General features: G+C 54.3%; 1 protein-coding gene across 1 annotated transcript in view; it reads left to right on the plus strand.

The window, feature by feature from the left end:
- The window catches only part of NCS1 (neuronal calcium sensor 1), a 60,026-nt gene that overhangs the window by 32,627 nt on the left and 10,319 nt on the right, over nt 1-17,080 (plus strand). Inside the window, exons 3-7 of the mRNA XM_003122241.6 lie at nt 7,141-7,279; nt 8,807-8,885; nt 10,204-10,292; nt 10,643-10,720; nt 13,539-13,655. Coding sequence (XP_003122289.2) covers nt 7,141-7,279; nt 8,807-8,885; nt 10,204-10,292; nt 10,643-10,720; nt 13,539-13,637 — 484 coding nt within the window. The 3' untranslated portion in view covers nt 13,638-13,655. The remainder of the gene's footprint in view (nt 1-7,140; nt 7,280-8,806; nt 8,886-10,203; nt 10,293-10,642; nt 10,721-13,538; nt 13,656-17,080) is intronic.

Here is a 17,080-nt window from a genome sequence, read left to right on the forward strand (position 1 = left end):
GCTGTAAGCTGGGTCCCAGAGAGCAAGGCTTTGTAGGAACCAGGAGTGGTGAATTCTGGAGAATCCTAGCAGGCTGGGCCCTTTGGGGAACCAAGGCCCTGGCGGCGCTGGGGCTGCTCGGGGCCACAGAGAATGGGAAGCTGAGCTGGCACTGGACCCCAAGGTCAAGGAGTAGGGTCTTCCTTCCTTCATCATTCATTCATTCACGCACTGATTCATTCATTCACTCATCACTCATTCATGCATCACTCATTCATTTACTCATTAATTCACTTGCTCACTCATTCATTCACGCATTTGTTGGTTCATTCCTTCCATAAATCTTTACTGAGCACCTACTATGTGCCAGGGCATGCAGGACGCTGGAGGCAACAGGAACTGGGGGAGACGAGGTGCGGGCGTCCCCTGGGGGACACGGGCTGGCACAGTGGGTGTCAGAAGCTGGGTGGGAGGCTTATGGGGAGGAAGCCCAGTGTGGAATGGAGAGTGTTTTGTAAGTGGCATGCAGTCCTAAGTGTTTTCATGAAATGACAGCTTCTTTTTTTCCCATTCTCTTTTAAAGAGGTGTAAGAATGCAGCTGTCAAAGCCAGGATTTTTCTTCTCTCGTCTCCACCCTGCCGTGGAGAGCGGGTTCCCAGGCACAGTCAGCTGGGCTCTGGTGCCTGGCACCTGCATGTGTGGAGCTCAGGGGCTGTGCTGTGTCCTGGGCTCGGTCTCAAAGACAGTTATGACCCCCTGCTCTTGAGCAAGGTTTTGTGAGGGGCGGTCTCCCTATAAATTCCTCAGGCTGCGTGACTGGGGGGAGAGGGGACGTGGGGGCCTTGGCACAGGACATGCCCCGAAAGGTCTGCCCATGTACCAGGGGGTCGGGGATGAGCAAGCACTGCTGGGGCCAGAGCCGGGGCCTCTGGAGGATGTGTTGACCTTTCTTCTCGGGACAGCTGGCAGGACAGGGCCCAGGAGGGTACGTGGGGGAGGGCCTGCGGTGGGGCGGTGGGGGTGGGTGTTTGGTGGAGGGTGGACATTCGGTTTGTCCTTGGCTGTCCTCAGCATTCACAACTGTCTGCCGAGGCTCGCTCGGTGCCTGAAAGGCGGTGCTATAATGGTTCCTACCTGACTGATGAGAAAACAGCTTCAGAAAGGGGAAGCCAGAGTTCCCGCTGTTGCTTAGTGAGTTAAGAACCCGACTAGTATCCATGAGGATGTGTGTTTGATCCCTGGCCCTGCTCAGTGGGTTAAGGATCTGGCGTTGCCGTGAGCTGAGCTGCAGGTCGCAGATGCAACTCAGATCCTGTGTTGCTCTGGCTGTGGTGTCGGCTGGCAGCTGTAACTCTGATTCGACCCCTCGCCTGGGAACTTCCATATGCTGTGGGTGTGGCCCTAACAACAAAAAACAAACAAACAGGAGTTCCCATCGTGGCACAGCGGAAACGAATCTGACTAGGAACCGTGAGGTTGCAGGTTCCATCCCTGGCCTGGCTCAGTGGCGGAGGATCCGGCGTTGTTGTGAGCTGTGGTGTAGGTCGCACATGTGGCTCGGATCTGGTGTTGCGGTGGTTGTGGTGTAGGCTACAGCTACAGCTCCGATTCGACCCCTAGCCTGGGAACCTCCACATGCTGCAAGTGGGGCCCTAAAAAAAAAAAAAAAGACAAAAAAAATTAAAAAACAAACAACCCCCCCAAAACAAAACAAAAACAGAAAGGGGAAGCCGCCTGCCCAGGGCTGCACACAGGGCAGGGTGATGCTGGGATGCAGCCAGGTCTGACTGGATAAGCCTGAGCCTTCCTCTTTCAATTCTTTACATTTAAAACAATGAAGTTCTCTTTTTCATATGATAGAATTCTCGCATGTTCGGTGCAGCCAGCGAAACATTAAGCGCAGAAATTAGGAACAGTGATAGTCAGATCCCTCGCCTCCTCCTTCCCACTGCACGCTGGGAGCCCTTGTCTCAAGTGGGTGCCCTCCTGGGTGGCTCGTCACTCTGGACCCCAGGGCCCTCTGTCTCCTGTGGTCCCCGGAGGTTCTGGGGCTGGGCCCTGAGATCTGCAACCCTGACCTGCTGCTCATCCCTCGTTGCCAGTTTGCGGTGAGAATTGGGGTAGGAGGGCGCTTTCTGGGCTGCTCCCTTCTCGCCTGCCTGACCTGTGCCAGCGACAATGTCAGGACTGCTGTCCCTTCCGCCCCTGGTCAGGAATCAGGCAAAGGCGCTGAGGAAAGCAGGCCATGCAGGCTTGGGGCCTTGGCCCATGACTCGTTGCACACAGGCGGTGGCAGGGCTCCAGTTCTAGGCCCCCATTTGCTGGGCGTGCGACTGTTCGGCATTTACGGAGCACCTGCCATGTGCCAGGCGCAGCAGTGGGCCCTGCAGGTTTGGGGTCCTTCCTGGATGGACCCTGTGGTGCCCTCATCACACAGGCCACAGGCACAGCTGGGAGAGGGTGCGGTGAGCGTGTGGACCAGAGTGTGTTCTAGAACCTGGCTCAGTCTTGGGGGGCCAGAGGGGGCTTTCCTGGGGGAGATGCATTGAAGCTGAGAAAGGCGGGGTGGAGGAGGGGAAGGAGTGGGTGGGGCAGAAGTAAGACCCTGAGCCAGGAGGGGACTCACTGGCCCTCAGCCTCAGTTTCCCCATCTGTGCAATGGACATAAAGCGCCTCACCTCCTGGGCTTGTCCCGATGCCTGGGTGAAATGGTGCCTGCAGATCACGAAGCACCGTGCCCGGCTCTCAGCGGGTCCCCGATGGCAGCCGTGATTCAGAACCCCCACCCCTGCAAGGCAGACGCTGTGGAAAACCCTCCCCTCACTTCGTGGGCCGCTTCCACCCTAGACCATCTTGTCCAGTGGTTCTGCTGCAGGGGGATATTGGGCGCTGTCTGGAGACCCTTTTTTTTCTTGACTGTGCCCACAGCAGGCGGAAGTTCCCCAGGCCAGGGATCGAACCTGTGCCACAGCAGTGATCTGAGCCACAGCAGTGACAATGCTGGATCCTTAACCTGCTGCGTAGCCAGGGAACTCCTGGAGACACTGTTGATTGTCGTAACTTGGGGTGGGGGTGTTTCTATGGGCTGGAGGCCATGAGCGCCGCTGAACACCCTGTAATGCACTGGCCAGGCCCCATCACCAAGAACCAGCCTGATTTAGTCTAAGCCACTTGTGTTGCCAGCAGGGAAACTGGGAGGCATTGCAGAGTAGGGGTTTGCTGGGGCCCTGTCGCAGTGAGACAGGACGGGCCAGGACTGGAGCACAGGGCAGGCCCTGGAGCAGGCTTCCAGGCGGCAGTGCTTCTGAAGAGGGGGGCTGCGGGAGGAGAGGGAGGGGGCCCAGTCCTGTTGGAACCTGAGCCCGGGTGGAGGAGGGGGTCAGGGGCGTGCAGTCATCTCATCTCTCTTCCTGGGACGGAATTCCGGGGTGGGAACTCGGTAATTAAGCAGTAGCTCCCTTGGGTGCCCGCCGAGGGGAGGGGGTGTGTGCCTGGGGTGAATGTCTCCGCTCAGCTGGATCGGGGGTGGGGTGGGGGAGGGGCCTGGCCTGCTCCTCCGGGTCCAGCCGTGGCAGGAAGTCCTGACCTTGGGAATGCGAGGTCGTGAAGAGCAAATGAGGGGCCTGGGGCAGCTGGGGTGTCTGGGACAGACCTCCTCCTCTTTGCTCCAGGGAGATGGGGTGTCCCCTGCCTTCTGAAGATGAGCAGCGGGGTTTGGCAATGCTTGGGGAGCAGGCGCTGGGCCTTACACGGCAGTGGGGGCAGTGCCACCTGGCTTGTTGGAGGGGCCGACGAAATGGGAGCAACTCTGTTTCTGCTGCTGACTTGCTGTGTGACTTTGAGCCAGCCTCTCTCCCTCTCTGGGCCTCCCAGAGCCCCATCAATCCACAGAGGAGCGGGAGTCTATCAGTGGTTCTCTAAAGATCTGCACAGAGTTCTCAGGTTCTTTCCAGGGTCCCTGAGGCTCAGGAAGAAGATGCCGGACCCCTCTCTCTTTGTGGGTTCATTCATTCATTCATTCAGCTCGCTGGACATTTCCTGAGCCCCGCCCCCGGGCCAGGCATCGGGCGCCATGGTGTCAGGGAGTTCACTGTCAGGTGGGGGACACAGCCTGGAGGCAAACCTGATGCAGTGTGGTTCTTGCTGTGCTGGGGACAGTCAAGGGAAGGGGACAGGTGAGCAGGGCCCCCCTTGGGGGGGTCTGGGCGGGTTTCCTGGGACCTGGTGGCTGAGAGGATTAGCCAGATGAGGAGGAGGGCGATGTGTTTTGCAGGCAGAGGGACTTGCAGGTCCACAGGCTTGGAGGCCAGATGGCAGAGCAAGCTGTAGACAGTGCGACTGGGTGTGGGATGCAGGTGGGGGAGGTTGGCTAGAGGAGGCTGGGGCGACCCTTCATGATGGGCCTTGCTTGGTGGGGATGGCGCTGCTGCTAATGGCACCCAGGGGGCTGGGGCCCCGCAGTGGCAGTGACAGCCTCTGCAGGGGAAACCGGACAGGCCCCCTGAAAGCTCCCCACCGAGGCAGCCTCCCTGCACCCACCTGCTGAGCCCACCGCAGGCGCTCAAAAGTGCTGACAGCTCCCAGCGAGCAGGCCCCGTCGAGGCAGCCCCACCTCCGTCCCCCTCCACCAGGCCAGGAGTGGCTCTGGGTGCCTTTTTTTCTCCTTTTATTGTTTCTAATAATCTTTTAGACTCACTCAAGTAACACAGCCATTGTGGGGGGTGGGGGGAAGGTCTGGGGGAACATGCCAGGGGAGGGGAATGGCCCCATCCGGACCTCCAGGGCTGGCTGTGCCCACACATGGGTCCCCTCCTCCTGCCCAGGCCCCCAGGTCTGGACTCCTCCCTGGTTCTGGGTCCTGCCTTGCTCCTTTCTGACCTCTGGCCTCAGTCACTTAGCCCCAGAATTCCCCAGGCTCCCTCTTTCTGGTGCCCTGCGTGTGTCCCTTGCTCAGCCCAGGCCCCTGAGACGGTTCTCTGATGGGAGGGGGGACAGTGGCTTCTCCACACACTCCTTCTGTGTGGTCCCCAGTCACGGCACCACCAGCAATTCTCTGGACATGACGGGCAGCGTGGAGTCTTCTCGGGTGCCCTGGGTGGGCCCAAGGACCTTGGGGCAGGCGGGGACGTCCTTGGCAAGCCCGTGTCTCTGAGTGTCAGGCCCCGTCAGCCGTCTGCGTCAAACCCTGCCTTGGCTCCAGTCTGGGCTGCGAAGACGTGCACATCTCCCCGTGTCGGAGCCTCCGTTTCCTCATCTTTACTTATTTATTTATTTGGTCTTTTTTTTTTTTTTTTTTTTTTTTGAGGGCTGTGCCTGCAGCATATGGACGTTCCCAAGCTATCAGTTGAATTGGAGCTACAGCTGCCGGCCTATGTCACAGCCACAGCAATGCCAGATCCAAGCCACGTCTGCCACCTGCATCACAGCTCACGGCAACGCTGGATCCTTAACCCACTGAGAAAGGCCAGGGATCAAACACACATCCTCATGGAATCTAGTCGGGTTCATTACCGCTGAGCCACGACGGGAACTCCAGTTTCCTCATCTTTAAAATGGGCTTCATGGAGTTCCTGCTGTGGCTCAGAAGTAATGAGCCCAACTGGTATCCATGAGGACGCAGGTTTGATCCCCGGCCTTGCTCAGTGGGTTAGGGATCCGGCGTTGCTGTGAGCTGTGGTGTAGGTCACAGACATGGCTTGGATTTGGCATTGCTGTGGCTGTGGTGTAGGCTGGCAGCTACAGCTCTGATTCGAACCCTAGCCCGGGAACCTCCATATGCTATAGGTGCACCCCCCCAAAAAAAATATAAAGTAAAATAAGATAGGCTTCATCGTAAGTACTTGGCTCATGGGGCTGTTATGGGCGTTCCAGGAGAATGAGATTTGCAGTGTTTCTGGCAGGGAGAGGCCCAGCGGAGGTCGTAGCTGGTAGCGGGTAACAGCCAATCAATCCTTCTCTCTAGCCTCCCTTTGTGCTGGGAATCCTCCTCCAAGGAATGTGTGGCCCGACTGGAATTGCCGAGCCACATGCAGGAGCCAACTTGTGAAGTGATTTAAAGAAACATACACTAAAAATCATGATATTGGTTATTATTATTATTATTTTGGCTTTTTTAGGGCCACACCTGTGGCATATAGAGGTTCCCAGGCTAAGGGCTGAATTGGAGCTGTAGCCGCCGGCCTACAGCAATGCTGTACCCGAGCCGCATCTGCGACCTACACCACAGCTCACGGCAACGCCGGATCCTTAACCCCCTGAACAAGGCTGGAGATTGAACCCGTGTCCTCATGGATACCAGTTGGGTTCATTAAGTGCTGAACCATGACGGGAACTCCAACATTGATTTGTTTTTATGTCTAGCCCTGTGCCAAGGATGCTACGTCATCATCTTACCCAGTCCCCACAGGATGGGTGCAATAGCTCTTCCTGTTTATAGAGGAGGAGGGTTAGGCTCAGAGAGGCGGAGGCTCTTGCCTGAGGATGCACAGCAAACAAGTGGAAGAACCTGGCTTTGGGCTTCGAAGCCCTGTTGCCCTCAGCTGGCCGGGTATCTGAGTGTCCTGTGGTGGGCACTGGGAATGCCGTGTGGACAGGTCGCACTGGAAGCCACGAGCTTGCTGGGCTGCTGTTTACACAGTTCCCTGGGAACAGAGGCAGGGGAGCGGGTGTGTGCACGCTGGGGGGTGCAGTCATGTGGGAGGAGCCAGCTGCCAGCCCCATATGGTGGCTCTGCCCACCAGCACCACTAGCATTGCCAGCCTGCCTGGCTCTGTAGTGCCGGGAGGGGCTCAGTGGAGAAGGTGGGGGAGGTGGGAGTGCCTCGTGCGAGAGAGAGCGAGGCTTCAGGGAGGCTGTTCGTTTGAGTTTGGCTTTAGTCCCCTGGGTGGAACGGGGGGCTGAGTGGCCAAGTGATTCTTATCCTCCTGGTACAGACGAGGCTCAGAGAGGTCTAGCCACCTGTCCCAGGTCACACAGCCAGCAAGAGGCAGAGGTGGGATGAGCCCCTGCCTGTGGTGTCCAGGTCTGGGCTCCCAAGCCCAGGTGGCACTGTCTGTCTGGACAGGCACTCAGAGCCTCCTGGGTCCGGGGCCCAAGCTCTCGGCAGGTGGGCGTGATGCTGGCGTTTCTTTTACTCTCTCTCGCCTGGTCTCTACCTCCAGGTACAAAGGCTTCATCAAGGACTGCCCCAGCGGGCAGCTGGACGCGGCGGGCTTCCAGAAGATCTACAAGCAGTTCTTCCCGTTTGGAGACCCCACTAAGTTCGCCACGTTTGTTTTCAATGTCTTTGATGAAAACAAGGTGAGCTGGAGATTGACGGGCTGCACCAGCCGGAGCCTCCCCTTCCTGAGGCAGCCTGCTCCCCGGGTACCCGCAGCGTCTCCACACCCACGCGCACCTGCTGATGTTCCCTCTGCAGAAGGAACAACCACGTGTGCACTCACACACACACACACACACACACACACAAATGCACGCTTGCATATACAAAGATGCATACAAATGCACGTGTGCACAAACACGAACACACGTGCACTCATGTAACACACAAATGCATGCACGTGTGTACATTGCATAAACTCACACATGTACAAGGCACCCATAGAGATACACGTGTGCACACGCCTATCGTGCACAGACATGTGTGTACACACCCATGCACACATAGGTACGCCTTGACCTTTTTCTTTTTCTTTTTTTGCTTTTAGGGCTGCACCTGCGCCATATGGAGATTCCCAGGCCAGGGGTCGAATCGGAGCTACAGCTGCCAGCCGACACTAGAGCCACAGCAATGCGGGATCCGAGCCGCGTCTGCAACCTACACCACAGCTCATGGCAACGCTGGATCCTTAACCCACAGAGCAAGGCCGGGGATCGAACCCACATCCTCATGGATACTAGTTGGGTTTGTTACCACTGAGCCACCATGGGAACTCCTTGACTCTTTTCTTACAAAGCGCAAAAGGCAAGTGTCTTCAGGAATGATGACAGGATTTATAATCATAACTTAATTTACTGAACATTTTCTATGTACTAAGGCCTTTATGTGGATTGTTTGTAGCGAGACCTTAACAAGCAACTACCTGTAAAGGATGCCTTTTAAATGCCCCCATTTTGCAGATGAGGAAACTGAGAATCCCATAATGTGGCATCGTTGATGCCCAAGCATCGTGTTTTCGAGGCTTGTCTGGGTTGGTGTCTGTCCCCTCCTGGTGACAGACGCCCTGACGGGTGGCAGGTCCACCGCTGAGGCATCCGTGGTCCTCCAGCCTCGGTCCCACACTGGCGTTTTTCCTGGCTCCCTGGTGTTCACGGTGGACTTAGTGTAACTTGTTTCTACACTCCGTGTTGTTGGGCGTGTGGGTTGTTTCTACTCGGTCACGCCCTGGCTTTCTCCGCAGGTGGCCCCTGCTGCCGGCCACCCTTCCTGGCCCTGGGAAGAGCTCTGTCCTCTCCAAGCCTCAGTTTCCTTATTGGCAAAACAAATAGGATCGGACAGTCCAGAGCCCCACCTTCTAAAGCCTCTGTGCCTGTGGTTCAAGGCCAAGGGTCTGAGAGAAGGGATTCTGGGCAGCTCCTGCCCAGAGAGGGTCACGGGCGCTGGGGGTGCCTCTTCCTCCCGCCAGATGTGGAGTCAAGCTCTCCCTCTGGCCTTACCCTGTCCCTCCTGCCTGGTCGGTCCCATTTCTGGCCCTCCCCTCCCCCTCCTTCCCCATCCCTCACCCCTGCATCTGCTTAGCTACCTGCTTCTGCCCATCACCACCTGCCCAAGGTGCGTCCTGACCGGGCAGCTCAGCATTTACCCCCATCCCTCTCTCCCTGCCGCAGGACGGGCGGATTGAGTTCTCCGAGTTCATCCAGGCGCTGTCGGTGACCTCGAGGGGAACCCTGGACGAGAAGCTGCGGTGTAAGTCCTGCCCGCTGGGCTCCGTCGGGCAGCCGCTGGGCCGTCCTGGGCTGGAGGGAGGCCAAATCTCTGGGCCAGGCCGTCTGTCCAGGACTGAGGGTGGCACAGATGTCCTGCCCTTCCAGGTCGGAGGTGGTTTCCTGCAGGCGGCCAGGCGGGTGGACAGATGGGGCAGGAGCACAGGGCATTCTCGAAGGTGCACCTGGCGCCGGGCAGCGTGGGGTTCAGACCCGGTTCCAGGGCTGGATCCAGCACTTGGGAGGCTGTTTGGATGACTGATGGCGTGTGTCCATTTACTGGTTCACCTAACAGTTATTGACCAAACGTGGCCTCATGTCTGTGCTGGGCTGGAGGCCCGGAATCCACAGGTGTATGAGATCGAGGGGCACCTGCTCTCGTGGCTGTCCCTCTAGCTCAGGGACTTTATCCAAAAGAGCCCATAAAACTGCAGCCGGGGCTGGAAGAGGGAGGTGTGAGCCGATCAGAGAGGAACTGACCCTGTTATGAGTCGGGAGCCGAGCTGGGAAGGGTGAAGCTGGCAGGGGGTCGGGGGGCGGGAAGAGGGTTCCAGGCAGGGGATCAGCATGTGCGAGGGCTGAGGAGGGTCGAGAGAAGGCTATGGGGGAGAGGGTGCACCCGTGCTGGCACGAGAGGGGATCTAGCAGGAAGATGAAAGCAGCTGGGCCGGGATTCACTTCCCACTGAGACAACTTCACCGCATCGCATCGGCACCGAGAAAGCACTGCAATTTCTTTCTTTCTCTTTTTAGGAATAAAAGAGGATTTTATTTATGCCAAAGCTCCTCCCCCCTCCCTAGGCATATTATTTTCTTTTCCAAGTTGACCCTAGCTGGATCCAGCATAGTTGTGGAAAGGGGGTGGGCCGAGAGGAGGCAGAGGCAGGGGTGGGGGAAGGAGAGGGGTGGCTTTAGGGCTGCTCCTGGGCTCCCTTCTGTCTCTCAGCATCAGCCTCCGAGGCCTCAGCTCTTACAGACCCAGCCCCCTCGGTTTATGTTTTGGCTGTGCCTGCGGCCTATGAAAGTTCCCGGGCCAGGGATCGAACCTGCACCACAGCAGTGACCCAAGCTGCTGCAGTGACAAGGCCAGATCCTTAACCCGCTGCACCACAAGAGAGCTCTGCCCCCTCCTTTTTACATTTACGCTTTTTCAGTAACTAGGTGACATGGTGTGTGTGTGTGTCCCCTGTCTGTCTTGGCGGGATGAATAACAGGGCTGTTGGCGGGGTGCCGAGGGGAGGGGGAGCGGCCACCATCCCAGCCCCGGATCAGGGCTCACTCGCCCTGGCTGCTTGACTGCAGGGGCCTTCAAGCTCTACGACTTGGATAACGACGGCTACATCACCAGGAACGAGATGCTGGACATTGTGGATGCCATTTACCAGATGGTGGTGAGAGGCCTGGGCCCTGGGGGTGCGGGGGCGGGGGCAGCAGCAGGGCATCAAACTCAGCGATGGGGCCTGGCCCAGAGGCGGCATCCCCACGCGGCCGCCCTCCTGCCTGGGGTGGGAGCTGGCGAGTGAGGGTCACTGCCTGGGGTTGCTCTGTGCCTCTTGGGGGGAGGGCGGGGGCTGCTGATGGGGCTGGTCCAGAGCAGAGGGCGGATGGGGGCACGGCGGGGAGTGGGAGGGAGACGCAGTCTTCACCTGGAACCAGTTCAGGTCTGGGGGGCATGGTTGGGGGCCAAGGGCCCAGAGGGCAGAGGGCCAGGAGCTGGCCCCACCTCGCCTGTCCCCGACAGGGCAACACCGTGGAGCTGCCAGAGGAGGAGAACACCCCCGAGAAAAGGGTGGACCGGATCTTTGCCATGATGGACAAGGTGAGACCCCTGGTGTGATGCCCACTGGTCCGGCCCGCAGACATGCAGGGTTTTAAGTCAGTTCGTCCAACGCTTTTTCCTTGATCAACTCAGCTTCTTAACCTTTTCAGTTTTTGCCACAGACCCCTTTGACATTCTGGAGAAGCTGTCTCAGAATGTTTTTAAGCGCATCAGATAACATTCGTAGGGTCAAAAAGAAAGCTATTTTGGAAGAGACCTATCACATTTTTTTGGCCACACCTGTGGCATGTGAAAGTTCCCGGGCCTGGGATTGAACCGGTACCATAGCAGTGACCTGAGCTGCTGCAGTGACACCACCAGATCCTTAACCTTCTGTGCCACAAGAGAATGCCTCAAAATATTTTTTAAAAAGTATTTGTGATGTGGTTTTATATGAGCTGCTGCTTCTTTTTTTTTTTTTTTCTTTTGTCTTTTTAGGGCCGCATCCACGGCATGTGGAGGTTCCCAGGCTGGGGGTCTAATCAGAGCTGTAGCCGCTGGCCTACACCACAGCCACAGCAATGCCAGATCCGAACTGTGTCTGCGACCTACACCACAGCTCATGGCAACACCGGATCCGTAACCCACTGAGAGAGGCCAGGGATTGAACCTGCAACCTCATGGTTCCTAGTCGGATTTGTTTCCGCTGCACCACAACGACGGGAACTCCCTTTTTTTTGTCTTTTTAGGGCCGCACCTGCGGCATATGGAGGTTCCCAGGCTAGGGGTCTAATCGGAGCTGTAGCTGCCAGCCTACACCACAGCCACAGAAACAAGTGATCCGAGCCACATCTGCTACCTGCACCACAGCTCACGGCAACGCTGGATCCTTAACCCACTGAGCGAGGCCAGGGATCGAACCCACAACCTCATGGTTCCTAGTCAGATTCGTTAACCACTGAGCCACAATGGTGGCTGATAAGGTTGAGTGGTGGGTTTAACCAGCCTGAATTTCAAAGTGCTGATCTGTCTTCTTGATGCTTTGCAGCAGCTATGATGTGTTACAAAAATGCTGTGATCTCCACAGCTGACAAAGTCACAGGTACTTCTGGTTCCATGGGGGATCGTCACCTAGATTCATTATGGAAGGAAGCGCTAAATTTCAGTTAGATGTTAGTGAAAAGAAAGACCTCCTTTTTCCCTATTTTAGTTCACAGACCTGCTGAATTCTATCCAAAGACCCCAGGTTAAGAAAGCCTTCTTTTTTTTTTTTTTGTCTTTTTAGGGCTGCACCCACGGCTTATGGAGGTTCCTAGACGAGGGGTCGAATCAGAGCTATAGCTGCCGGCCTACACCACAGCAAGAGCAACGTGGGCTCTGAGCCGCATCTTCAACCTACACCACAGCTCATGGCAACGCTGGGTCCTTAATCCACTGAGCAAGGCCAGGGATCGAACCTTCGGCCTCATGGATACTAGTTGGGTTCATTAACCACTGAGCCATGACGAGAACTCTAAGAAAGCCTTCTTTCTAAACGCCAGATCCTCAACCCACTGGGCAAGGCCAGGGATCGAACCCACAACCTCATCGTTCCTAGTCGGATTCGTTAACCACTGAGCCACGATGGGAACTCCCTCTATCAAACTTTTTTAAAAACCTGGAATCACTTTGTTTGAAATGGGAATTTGATATTCGGATGGTAAGGAAGCCTGGTATTGCTTGCCTTAATTAAGTAAAAGAACACAAATGACAGTGACCTTGGGTTTATTATGACATGCTGGCTGGGTACAGGTGCTTGCCCTGGAAGCTATGAGCCTGAAGCCTTACTTTCTTACTTGAAAAAAAAAATGAGATCAGCCCATGTCAGAGACATGCAGGCTCAGACGGCGCTGAGCTCCTGGTCAGAATCAACAGGCGTGTCCACAGAGTGTGCAGCAAAGAACGTGAACTTTGCCGCGGAGTCGGCGGGGTCGTTCAAAGTTTTTAACACCCAAAGTGTGAAATCTACCCCCGCCCCCAATTCAGACCTCCCTTATTTTAGGAAGCAAAGCCCACGCTGGAGTCAGACCGGGCCCAAAGCTGGCTTCCCTGGTTAGCAGCCAGGGAACCCTGGGTAGGTGACTGAGCCTCCCCTATAAAAGGGTGATAGGAGCGGTCCCTCTCCTTGATGGCTCTGAGGACCCCGGAGAGCAGGCGTCCTTGGTGACGAGCGGGGCACGCGACGTTGACACTGTGTTGGAACCCTCGTCACTCTCTCCGTCTCTGGGGGCTGGATGTGGGGTCGGTGGTCTCTAAGGCCTTTTTCTTTTGCACTCATGGGTTTCCTTGCAAGATGCTTCAGGGGACGGGACGCTGGCCTAAACCCTTTCCTCCCACAGGAGACCCACTAAAGCCCCTCTACATGGCTTCCGTCCAGCCTGCTAGCCGGTCTCCCGGGGTCCAGGGTCGTGTGCTCCAGGAACGGCTTAAATGCCCTTCCAAAGGTGACCCCAGAGATGTGCATCAGGCTCTCGGCCCTGTGGGATTAACCGCCCTTTCAGGGCATGAACAGCAGTGATGGGGCGATTCCGGTCTGCCAAGCACTGTGCACAGCTTGAGCTCAAGGAGTGTTCGCCCCCGTGCCCTGAAGAAGCCGTGCCACTTTGTGCAATCCCCAGATGAGGAAAGCAGGGCCCAGAGAGGTGGGTGGTGTGGCCAAGGTCACCCAGGCTGCGTGGGCCCGGGTCTGTCCACGCCTGACTCCTCTCCCCTGGTGAAGGGCATTGCCTCCCGCCTGACCACCCTCGCTTGGGACCAGCCCTGGGCTGGGCTTGAGGAGGGAGCATCCAGGGCCCAGGTCCCTGTCCCTTCACCTCCAGCCTCCTCTCTCTGCTTGCAGAACGCCGACGGGAAGCTGACGCTGCAGGAGTTCCAGGAAGGCTCCAAGGCAGACCCGTCCATCGTGCAGGCGTTGTCCCTCTATGACGGGCTGGTATAGTCCAAGGCCCAGAGTGGGGTGAGTGGAAGGGGGTGTGGGGCGTGGGGGGGGGGTGCTGGGGGCAAACCCAGCCACAGGACACCTAGGGTTTCCTGGGGATGCTTGGGGGTCTGCCCAGTTGGAGCATCCATAGTAGGGAGAGACTAGGAGGCAGGGTCTTCAGATCAGCCAGGGCTCCTCTGTTTTTGTCATTTGAATGGTACCCAGCTTCTGGAGTTCCCTCGTGGCTCAGTGGGTTAAGGATCTGGCATTGTCACTGCTGTGGCTTTGGTTACAGCCTTGGTGCAGGTTCGTCCCCTGGCCCAGGAATTTCTGCATGCCTTGGGCTGCAGCCAAAATAATAATAATAATAATAATAATAATAATAATAATAATATACTCTTCTTTGATCTTTTTTTTTGGCTGTCTGCACAGCATGTGGAAGTTCCCAGGCCAGGGATCGAACCCACGCCACAACTGTGACCATGCTGGATCCTTAACCTGCTGAGCCCGCAGGAAACTCCTCATAGACCCAGATTCAGCCTGAGAGTTGACTTGAAAACCCATTGAAAATCACAGTTCTCGGCCAGGGCCAGGGTCCTGGGCAAAGAGGGCTTTCTCCTTCCTCCCTCCTCTGTCTGGGTGGCTGAAGACCTCAGCTCCTGGCTCTCTTGCTCAGCAGCTCAAACGGAGTTTCTTGTCCCACCCACTTGGATCTGCTGGATGATAACACGCCCACAGAGGCGTCTGTCTGCTGGCAGAGAACTAACCCCTGGGGTCCTGTCCAGCTAGAAACACTGTCGTAGGTGTCTTGTGGTGGATGAATGATGCTCTCTGCTGATTTATATCTAAGAGGAGAACTGCTGGGATGTAGGATACGTGTATGTTTAACTTTAGAGATACTACCAGACCGTCTTCCAACGTGGTGGTACCATCTCCGACTCCCACTCATGTCCTGTGAGTCCGCCAATTGCTCCACAGCCTTGCCAACAATGTTGGATGGTCTCTGTCTTTTAAAATTTCAGCCATCTGGGTGGGCGTGTGGGAATAGCTTGTGGTCACCTTAATTTGCATTTCTCTGATGATTGCTGAGGTCGGGCCCCTTGGCGCCTGCGCATCCCTCATTTTATCGTCATCTTTTGGGAAGCGCTGTCTTAGTTAAATCTGTTGCTCTGTACTGTGGTACTGCAGTGCAGCAGCTGAGAAGAACAAACATCGGGAATGTGGGTACAGCTTTACTGGGAGCCTTTGACTTAAGGTCTCCCATGAGGATGCTGTCAAGCTGTCAGGAGGATGACCGACCACCCCAGTTTGTCCAGGACTGTCCTGGATTTAGCGCTGCAAGTCCCATGTCCTGGGAAACCCCTCCGTCTCAGGTAAACTGGGACAGTAATGATCAGCTGTTGGCCAGGGCTGCAGTCTCATCTGAAGTCTCGGCTGGTGCTGATCCCCTTCTAAGCGCACTCGTTTGCTGTGGCAGCCTTGCCATGTGGCCTGCTGCACAGGGCTGCCCAGCAAGCTTCCCCCAGGGTGAGCTTCCTAGGAGGGAAGGAGAGAGAGAGAACCCAGAATGAAAGCACAGTCTTTTTATAACCTAATCTTGGGACGCAGCATCTCATCACTTCTTTTTCAAGAATGCCTTGGTTACTTTAGGCTATTTGCATTTCTATATATGTTTTAGAAACGACTTATAAATGTCTACACACACACACACACAAGCTGAGGATTTGATTGGGATTGAGTTGAATCTACAGTTCAGTTTGGGGGAGAATTTTGGCATCTTTAGAACATTGACTCTTCCAGTCCATGAACATGGTATATCTCTGTTTATTTCAGTCTCTAAAATTTTTTTCTGTATAACATTTTGCCGTTTTTGGCTAAAAGGTCTTTCACATCTTTTAGTAGGTTTATTTGTAGGTATTTGATGGTTTTGATGGTATTTTAAATAGTAATTTTACAGTTATGTTTTCTGTTTGTTTTCTGGTTTATCTAAATTCAATCTTTTTTTTTTTTAATTGATCATATGGCTATGGTCTTGCTAACATCATTTATTTAATCTAAGGGTTTGCCTTTGATTCTTTTGGGTTTTCTGTGTTTTATTTCTTCCTTTCCTATACCTCTGCCTTTTGTTCCTTTTTCCTGCTTCCTTGCCCTAGTTGGGCTCTCCAGTTGCATAGGAGTAAGGAAGGTGAGCATTCTTGTCTCACTCTGGATTATGGGGGGAAGCTTTCAATAATTTACCATTAGTTAGGATGTTCATTATAAGTCTTTTGTAGATAGATTTTTATCAGATTTAGGAAGTTTCCTTCTTTTCTAGTTTGCTAGTTACAGTTTTTAAAAGTCATGAATGATTTTGAATTTTATCAAAAACACTTTCTGCATTCATCAAATTGTTTATATGGCTCCCCCCACCCCCCGCTTTTTTGTTGTTAGTAAGTTACACTGATTGCTTTTTCATGCGAAGCTACCCATGATGTGTTCTTAGGTATCATCAGATTTGATTTGCTGATATTTTGCTTAGGAAGGCTGTCCTGAAGCGTCTAGTGTTGCTCGTATTTTACACAAGGCATCCTTTTTCATGGAAGAGACATTAGAAGACATGTTTAAAAAGAAAACCTCAAATAAGAAGTTTATTTTTTAAAAAACCTTCTTATATAACCCAGAAATAACCACTGTGAACATTTTGTGTCCAGAGTGATTCAGAAAGAATTGAACACTTACAAAAACTTAATACTCAGTAACTAGGTCACATAGGAACATATAATCAAACCAATTTGTAAGGGAACTGTGACAGTTATTTCTATAATCTTAGAAATGCTCGGTTTGCAGCTCTGGGTCCCATGGTGCATACTGATCCATTGTCTAATTTTTCAGAGCCCCCTTTTGTGAATTAGCAGCAGTAGCCTCATTGGCAACTGTCATATGACAGCTGCTTTATTTCCTCCAGGCCTTGGAAAAGTGGTTCAAACATAGGTTCTTGATGTCTCCCCCCAAGGAAAACTCATATGGTGTAATTCGTCCCTTTAAAGGGTGTGATTATTTTTGAATCACCCTATTTGTTTTTGTCTCACAGTTTCCTATGATTATATTTGTGTTTCTTCAGCAGCAGTGAATTCATAACCATATGTTGTTGGTTTTTTGTTTTTTTTAATGAACAACTTATAGGAAACATTTGTTTTTCCTTTTGGAGACACAACACTACAAGAGATTTTTAACACGTTTTACCCAGCTTGGCTTAACGTTCATATGCTGTTGTGTCCACACCGGATTTCCTTAGCACAATTTATGTAGACGTATAGCTTACCCTCGCCAGCAACACGTAGGCCAAGAGGGTGCAACATCATTTCCATGACAAGCTTTTCAGGGTGACAAGATCCCCTTTTCTATCACTCTTGCCGAAAATTGCCATCCTCTTTTTCTCAGACGTCCCTAAAGCCTGCCTGACGGTAATTATATCCAGTTTG

Source organism: Sus scrofa, chromosome 1 (assembly GCF_054392235.1).
Source record: "Sus scrofa isolate SSC_HxYL_T2T_F1_AM1 chromosome 1, Sscrofa_HxYL_maternal_Yorkshire_Landrace_v2.0, whole genome shotgun sequence".
NCBI classification, from domain to species: Eukaryota; Metazoa; Chordata; class Mammalia; order Artiodactyla; family Suidae; genus Sus; species Sus scrofa.